Source organism: Sceloporus undulatus, chromosome 1 (genome assembly GCF_019175285.1).
Source record: "Sceloporus undulatus isolate JIND9_A2432 ecotype Alabama chromosome 1, SceUnd_v1.1, whole genome shotgun sequence".
NCBI lineage: Eukaryota > Metazoa > Chordata > Lepidosauria > Squamata > Phrynosomatidae > Sceloporus > Sceloporus undulatus.
In genome coordinates, this window is record NC_056522.1 from 250,937,515 (window position 1) to 250,946,338 (window position 8,824).

The following is an 8,824-nucleotide window of genomic DNA, read 5'->3' on the forward strand; positions in this document are numbered from 1 at the left end:
TGGACCCACTTTAGCCTCCTTCAAAAGAGAGTTCCAGAGGATCAACCGCTTAGAATAGGGTTGCCATAAGTCAGGACCTCCAAACCAGGACAAATGTAGGACAAATGTAGGACAAAATTTTCAAATGGAGGATTTTTTTTAAATGGAGGACATGCAAAAAAATTGGACTTTTAAAAAAAATGTTAATATAAATGCATGTTTCTTAGGCATGATCAAAATGGAGGACATTTGGGCATTATTCCTAGACAGATGGCACAAATGTACTTCCCTTTCTGGCCAAACTATCCCCCTCCCCATCCCAAAACACACTACAGCACATTTGGGCATTGAACATGGCTTTACTTAACATGGCAATCTCTTGCATATTTCAGAGGCTTATTACATAACCAAACTCTTTGGGTTTCACACTGAACATGGGTTCACATAGCTATGCATACTGAATATGTCAAGGTGGTTTAACAAGAAGTGATTTGCCCTTGGGTTCAACTGTACTTCTCAGAAGTGTGTACTTGGTCAAGCAACTTTGGTTTTTCTTCACTGCACATGAGTTTGTAAAAATCACTTCAGAGGCTTGCTGATATCAATACCACCACCACCACCACCACCACCACCATCATCATCACCAGTATCATTGTTAAAGCAAACCTGTGCAAATGGAATGGAAATCCTCCTCCTCCTCCTCTTCTTCCTCTTCCTTCCTCCTTCCTCCTTCCTCTTCTTCCTCCTCCTTCCCCCCTTCTCCTTCCTCCTCCTCCTCTTCTTCCTCTTCCTCCCTCCTCTTCTTCCACCTCCTTCCTCCCTCCTCCTTCCTCCCTCCTCCTCCACCTTGGCGCGCTCCTCCTCCGTGCACTCCAGCGGCAGAGGCAGGCAGCCACCTCCTCCTCCTCCGCCTCTGCCTCTATAGCCTCGCACGCAAGCAAGGGCGAGTGTGTGCTGCCGCCAGCCGGGGCCAAGGCAAGCGCCCAGTGCAGTTGTGCAGAAGCGCGCGAGGCGGAGGCGGAAGAGGAGGTGGGTGGCTGCCTGCCTGCTGCCGGTGCGCGCGTATGGGGAGCGCGCCAAGGCAGGCGGAGGCAGAGGAGGAGGCGGCAGAAGTGAATGGCCGGCCGGCTGCCATACACAGGGTGCGTGCGGGGGCAGAGGAGGTGGAGGAGAAGGAGGAGGTGGGTGGCCGCAGGTGGGGCAATCCCGCTTGTGGCTGGAAACCAGACCGGGACCGGGCCAGGACCACCAAAAGCGGGATTGCCCCGCCTGCAGGAGGGATATGGCATCCCTAACTTAGAAGGCCCTTTCTTAACTCTGCCACCAAATGTACCTATGGCGGTGGCAAGAGAAGGGCCTCTCCCGGAGTTTCCAGACTGAGGACAATGGGAAAACACAGGGCTGGACCACTCACAATTACATCATTTTTATGGAACAAACACACAGACTATTGTTTCCTACCAAATATATGTTTGTTTTGTTTTTTATTTTATTTATATACCGCTATTCCAAAGATCATAGCGGTGAACAGCAAGTAAGCTAATTAGCAAGTAAGCTAATATGAAAGAACTTGCCTTGGCATCAGTTCTACTATTCAGCCTATTAGGCTAGTACCATGGCAGGGTTTCAGGGAGACTGTCTTTCACATCCCCTGATAGTTCCCACCACAGATGCCAAAGACTGAAGTTGTACTAATACTCCTGCTATTAGACAGAATGAGACAGTTGCTTCTGATGACAGATAGTGGGGGTGAGCAGCCCCCCTCATTTTCCCATAAGATAAACTTAAGTGTTCAAGGCAGCTTGCCCTGGAACCCCTGAGGCAGTTTGTGGTGTGGTGGAAGACGTTCCATCACCAGTGCTGAAATAAGATTTCACTGTTAATCCAGTTAACTGTGGAATGGGATGGTTTGGCATCTTATCTTTTACCTCAGGTTGAAAAAGTGTTGCACTGACCCTGAAAGGGGTACTAACCTGGCCTAACCCTGTTTAACTTCCAAGATTAGATGGGATCTGGTGCCTTCAGGGTATTTTGGCTCTGTATGGTAAGCTCAGACTGTGTATTTTAATCTTGTAAGCCGCCCTGATTGCATTTTTTAGAGAGGCAGGTTATAAATAAATTTTATTATTATTTATTATTATTATTAAGCACAGCACAAGCAGAAGGTCTAAAGTTTAATCCCCAACATATCCAGTTAGTGCTGTGAAAGACTTCTGACTGAACCCCTGGAAAGTTGCTGCTAGTCAGTGCTACAAGCACTGAGCTAAATGAAGTGACTCAATATAAGACAGCTTTGCTGTACAGAACTTCCAAATATTGGACAGTATGAATTCTTTGAACATGCTGAGGTATATAGTAGGCTATACAAAAATCCTTGGCCAGTGCTGATGTGTCCAGTGACCACAGGCTCTGTGGAGTATAGTGTTGAGAGTATTTCAATGTCTGGAAGATATAGGGATAAACTCCTCCCACCCAGAGAAGCAAAACTCCCACCTCAAATGTGCCACAAAGTGGACTGAGTCAGGAGTGTAGCATCTTTCAAAGTTCCTGCTGAGTCAAAGCACCATCTGAGACATTTCTCTTCCTTACCATTAACAAGAACAGATTTAAGCTCCCCATCCTCTTCAATTTCCACTCGTTCCTCCCCATCTTCAACAATTCTGGAAAAGATTTAATACTGTATAGTTTACATACTGAGTGGAGTAGAAAATCAACCTCCTGGTTAACCAAACACCATTCTGACCATTCTATAGGATACCAGTTGGCTGCAAGAAGAATTAAACTTCAGTAGGAGAAGTAGTGGGTTTCATGTTGGGCACAGTAGTCTTAAGAGTGGTCCTAAAGGAGAAAAGGGTTGGATTTCTTGCTACATTCAACACTCTGCCACCTTATGTTGGGCAGGATCAAAATGTATGGAAGAGAGGATTCACTAAGCTTTATTGCCCATCGGATTTATTCATTGAAAATTCTCCTCCTCTTCCCTTGACAGTGTGGAATTAGGTCTTCCAGCTCCAGAGATGGCATAGTTGACAAAGCCATGTGAGGCCTCTCTGTGGATCCAACTATTCCAAAGCCAGCTCTTCGTCATTCCCATCCCGGTGCATTCTATTCTTTACCCTTCTTCCTTTGTCACAGCTTTGAGGGACTGGCAATTTTGGCACTGAGAAGGATCACAGTGTGGTGTGTGTATGGGTGTGAAATAGAGCTTGTGGTCCAAAACACATTTCAGAAATAATCCAGTTTGAGATTGCTTTTACTGCCCTGGGTCAGTGCTATGGAATCCTGGGAATTGTAGTTTATTGTGCCACCAGAGCAGTTCTCTGATAGAGAAGGCTAAGTGTCTCACAAAACTACAACAGTTCCCAGAATTCCCTAGCATTAAACCAGGACAGTTAGAGCAATCTCAAACTGGATTATTTCTGCAGTGTATTTTAGACCCTGTGTGTCCATGTCCTGCTCTTTGGGGATCTCCTTATGGGATCTCAAGGATCAAGACGTGCCTAGTTGGAGGGTAACTTTACACAAACACACACAGGGTGGAAGGGAAAACAAACAATGGCTCAATCCTGTGCACATTCCATTTACCTTCCTTCTATGGGTTTCCCCAGCAGGTGGGTGAGGATAAGGGGTCAATCAAGTCAGTAGGTGGATTAGCCAGTAATGGGTTCCATTGCCCTATGCTGGGCCAAAGCTCTAACAGCTGTGATCAATAAAATTGTGACCATATCAAATCCCAAAAGGGCTCTGTCTGTATGATCCCTCTTGTCAGATATCCCTCCCTTCACTGCTGCCCTAGCAAACACACTTTAGTCAATGGGGAAATTAGATAAATAACAGAAAGTAAATGTCACACAAACACATCCATGATCCATATCTCAATGCCAAAATTGCTAACCACTCAAAGCTATTCCAAAGAAAGAGGGGTAAAGGCCAAGGTGGGGTAGGATCAGGGCAAGGCAGAGCTGGCTTTGGATTAGTTGGATCTAAATTACAAAAAAATGTGTTAACGCTGTGTGAGCTTCAGTGCACAGAGGGGAAAAACTTGTACCTAGATTTTAAAAAAGGATGTGGGAAATATAAGGGGAATCTGAGAAACTTAATTTGGCCAAGAAAGACAACTTTTGACTGTAGACTCCATGGCTTCAATTTGAACCACATTGTTTCCTCTTCGCAATGCCTGAGACTCATTTTATCTAGAGAATCTGAAAGTTTGCACACTATTTTTGATATTTTGGTTGGCCTAATGAACATATTGCCCTAATAAAGATTCTAGAATAAGTACTATGGTAATCATGGTCAATAACAATACAGGTTGAGTCTCTCTTATTTGAAATGCTTGGGACAAGAAGTGTTTTTGAATTCTGATTTTTATTTTCTATTTTTTTGGGGGGGGGGGATTTTGAAATATCTGTATTTGTATATATGTACATAATTATATATCTTTGAGATGGGACCCAAATCTAAACATAGAATTCATTTATTTCATATACATCTTACACACATAGCTTAAAGGTAATAACTTTGAGCATGAAAAAAAGTTTGTGTACACTGAATCACCAGAAAGCAAAAGTGTCACTATCTCAGACATCCATGAAAAAAAATTGGTTTGGTGTATTTAATATTTCAGAATTCTGGATAAGTGAGACTCAACCTGTAACAACAGCAATGAAAAATTCAGATAACAATATTGCATCCCCCAAATTCCAATGAGCCAGCATAGTGCAGTGGTTTGAATGTTGGACTATGACTCTGGAGACCAGGTTTCAAGTCCCCACTCAGCCATGGAAACCCACTGGGTGATCTTGGACAAGTCACATTCTCTCATCCTCAGAGGAAGTCAAAGGCAGCCCCCCCCTCCTTTGAACAAATCTTGCCAAGAAAACCCCATGATAGAGTTGCCTTAGGTTCACCATAAGGTGGAAGTAACTTGAATGTACAGAACATCACAATAGTTCTCCAAATTGCTTCGTAATCCCAAGTGTCTCAACTCATTTTGGGACTTATTTCAAATCCATGTTTTTCTTTTAAAAAGCAGCATATCCACCAGTTGTACTCTTTGTGAACAGTTGTCTAAATAGTTTTCAAAGAAACAATCCTGTTAGTATGTGACAATAAAAAACGGGAGTGGGGGAAATCTAACAAAACCTTTGAGATTGATTTATTTCAGCATGTGCTTTGGAAATTTCAATCCACTTCTTTAGAGACATGGATGGAGTACAATATTAAGGTATTTACAGTTACATACATAGCCAACAATAAGCTCTATGACATTATGTTTTGCATATCACAAGTCTCCTAGTTTTGGGGAACCTGAAAATTTGCACAATATGACAATAGAAAAGAGTCAGCCTGGTTTGAAAGCAACTATTTTTCATGGATGATGTCAGTCAACATTTGAGCACACCTACACTGTGAAATATATTTTGCCAGGGGAAGGACTGTAGACACAGGAGGAAGGATTTATCCAAAACAGCAATACCAGGAATTGTGTTTCCAGTTTACATAATCTCTCACCCACCTGTATTCCACAACATAGCTTCCTGAGCTTTAAAATTACATTTCCCAACTTTTTATTGGCCCTGCTCATGTTTCTTTAACAAACCCCCAACAAACTGAAATTAATGTCAGCTTGTTGATAAAGGCAAAAGTACAGCATCAAAAATAAACTGGCCACTCCACATCAGCCAGGCTGTTTTCTAACAAGTGCGAGAGACAGTCGTCACTTTTATGATTCCATGATGGCTCTCTCTAGCTCCCACTGGTGCACACTTAGCTCACCTTTTGGTGGTGATTTGTTTTCCATTAATGAAGTTGGTTGATGAAGAGTAAAACCGGAACCCGTTTCCTCCACTGGCACAAGGACCAAAAGGCATGGAATCACCTGAAAAACAAGATTGAGAAAAGACTGCAGTAGTTCAGTGGTAGACCACCTGTTTCTGCTTTGGAAGCAGAAAGCTCCAGGTTAATTCCCTGGGATCCCCAGGTAGGACTAGGGCAAACAAAACAAAAACCTCTAAATTGAAAATCCTGGAGGGCTACTACCAATCAGTTTTGACAGTAATGGGCTAGATGTCTGTGCTCCTAAGATTGCTTATTTGGGGCTCAGGTACATGGGCATACATGCATCTCTTTGGGTTCCTTAGGCTGCAATCCTGTCTTGCAATGAATCCCAGAAGTGATACAAAGGGGCAGATTTCCCCCTCTGAGGTTCAGATCCAGCTGTGGAGGAGGAGATCTGACATCAGATCTCCCCTCCTTGCCCCTCCCAGCTACTACAGCCAGAGGTTTTTGTGGTGGCTCCTCACACTGACTGGGATCAGGACTATACAGACTTTTCATCAGCTTCCCCACATTGTCACACTGCTAACACACAAATTTAGATGCACCTCAAATACCCTCCCAGTGGCCTATTACAGACTGCCAAAATAAAGCTGCTTTGGGTCTCTTTGGAGGTATGCTGTTTAAATGATGCATGCATCCTAAGAATCCAGAAGCTGCACCAAAGCTGCACTCCAGTGCTTAAGAATGGAGTGTGGCTTTGGCGCGACTTCCGGACTCTTAGGACCCATGCATCATTTAAATAGCATACCTCCAAAGAGACCCGAAGCAGCTTTATTTTGGCAGTCTGTAACAGGCCAATGTTTGCAATGGGTGGTGGGTTTGACTTTGACAAAATGGGAGGAACAATGACTCTGTAGAATAGGAGGAGCTAAAAACAGATTTGCCATCTCTTCATTTTGTCCCACTGTCACTTCAGAGGAAACAAATCTTGTGGTTTGTGAAAAAATAAAAAGTGTGCAAAATATGCTTGCCAGAGCTGAAAGTTAGATGTAACAAGTGATCCTTCTTCTTAGCCACCTTCAGATTTCTGAAAATATATTTGTTGATAGCCAGCCTGAATTATTCAGGAGAAAAATGGATTGGTACATACAGCAGAGATGAGATGTGTATGTGAATTGCCATTTCATAGGAATGATTTATGCAGTAAAATTCTATTTGGAAATGTGACTTTGGGGTTATGGTAAAAACCTAATGGCTCAGAGCACTGGAACTTCTATGTTTACTGGAGTGGAGAGAGATGTCAACAGGATAGCAAAACCACTTTGGGTTTCTGAATTTTGTTTTGTTTAACTTTATAGGAGCTGTCAAAGGTGCTGAACAGTTGTTAACCGCCTGGATTGGTTTGCCAGAGGGCGGTATACAAATAAATAAATATTATTATTATTATTATTATTATTATTATTATTATTATTACTGAATTATGCTTCAGCAGTTTGGGTAGTAAAAACTAATACTCAGAGCAGATTCACCATCCCACTGGCACAGAAGCCACCAACCTCCTCTGTGTGTCAGGTGTGTACACACATACATATGTTTGCCATCCCTTCTATACCATCCTTCAAGTGCTGCCACAGATTTGGGAAACCTGTCATTCACAAATCACACAGAAAATCCTTTGGCTGATTCTGTGCTCAGACTAAGGACAAGACTCTACTACAAAGACAGATAGGCTGTAAGCCTGTTTCACAGTCATAGCTTCTCCTGAAGGATGCTGGCAATTGTACGTTGATGAAGGTGTAGAGAATTCTTCATCAGAAACCTATACAGAACTACAGTTCTGAGGTTTCCCTGAAAGGGAAGACTGAATACTAATAAGACAGTTTTAAACTGTGCTGTGGTGGAGATATGCCCAAATGACAGATCCATGATTACTATGATCAGTGCATGGGGCACTGATCAAAAGAAGGGGCAATAAAAATAACTCCCGTTGAACAGTATTTCTTTAATAAAGAAACTCCCTTCTGTGTTCACTTCAGGTTTACCAACACTATACAGAAAAGCCACTATTCCATTAGGGGAAATGTTCAGTGATGGAAGTTATGAAAGCCACACCAGCTTTCTAGACATATTATTTACATTATATTTTAGGGCAAAAGAATCCCATCTAATGAACTCCATTGTTAAGTTTGTGTACTTCAGTTTTCTGATATCATTTTTAGAAACATCTACAAACAGTATAACGGTGGCTATGTTTAGGACCATTTAACATTTAATTTAACTAACATTATTTAATCATGGTGTGTTTTTCTTGAGAAATAACTTTCTGTTTGAATTGTCCAAACTACGTTTGTGGCTTCACATTGTAAAGCACAAATCACCCAAAACAATCTAGATGCTCATTGTTTGCATTTAGGGATTCATATTGAGATGGGGAGGTTTTCCCTCCTCTTTCAGTGTGAGTTAGCTTTTTTTGTAGTAGTAATCTTTTTATTGCATACTTGAAACATAACAGAAAAAACACTTTGACATCATACATTTCTTGATGGATATCACATTTCCCCCCAGTTTTCCAATTTATTTATAAACCCCTTTCTCACTCCCCACCACTTGATTATGTAACAGAAACATTGTTGATAGCTCCTAACAAAAAACCCTGCTAGCTTAATAAATATTCTTCACTAAACCATAGAAAAACTAAATATATATTCCACTTCTTAAAAGAAACAATTTCTTTGGCTTCAGACAGTTACTGCGTGTCTTTTAAAATACTTAACTCTTTTTTTAAAAAAATCAATTGGAGCCACAGGCTCTACAAGGTATTTCCATCTTTACTTATGGCAGATTGTAGTCTGGAAAGATTGTGCCAACTGATGGATGGAAAGTTATGCTAGATAGTTTCAGGTACCCCCATAGTCCTAAAAGAAAATAACACTTACCAAAGAAAGGATCCTTTCCCCCAAAGAAGTCCCTGAAGACATCATGGGCGCTGCGGAAATGGAACATGTAATCAGGGCCCATGTTGGCCCAAGATGATCCCCCAGGCCTACCTGGAAAAAGTAATAAA

The 8,824-nt window shown here is 42.0% G+C and overlaps 1 protein-coding gene across 1 annotated transcript; it reads right to left on the reverse strand.

The window, feature by feature from the left end:
- Positions 1–2,473: 2,473 nt before the first annotated feature.
- LOC121926097 (dnaJ homolog subfamily B member 8-like) lies at positions 2,474–8,803 on the reverse strand. Its single transcript, XM_042458736.1, has 3 exons — positions 8,697–8,803; positions 5,758–5,860; positions 2,474–2,639 (listed from the first exon to the last, which is right to left on the reverse strand). The coding sequence occupies exons 1-3, from the start codon at positions 8,776–8,778 to the stop codon at positions 2,474–2,476; spliced, it is 351 nt and encodes a 116-aa protein (XP_042314670.1). The 5' UTR covers positions 8,779–8,803.
- Positions 8,804–8,824: the final 21 nt, after the last annotated feature.

Coding starts and splice junctions, on each gene's coding strand:
- LOC121926097 (XM_042458736.1), bottom strand. CDS start 8,778: ATGGGCCCTGATTACATGTTCCATTTCCGCAGCGCCCATGATGTCTTC. Junction 5,861..8,696: donor GGGAAAGGATCCTTTCTTTG/GTAAGTGTTATT, acceptor CTTGTTTTTCAG/GTGATTCCATGCCTTTTGGT. Junction 2,640..5,757: donor AAACAAATCACCACCAAAAG/GTGAGCTAAGTG, acceptor AATCTTTTCCAG/AATTGTTGAAGATGGGGAGG.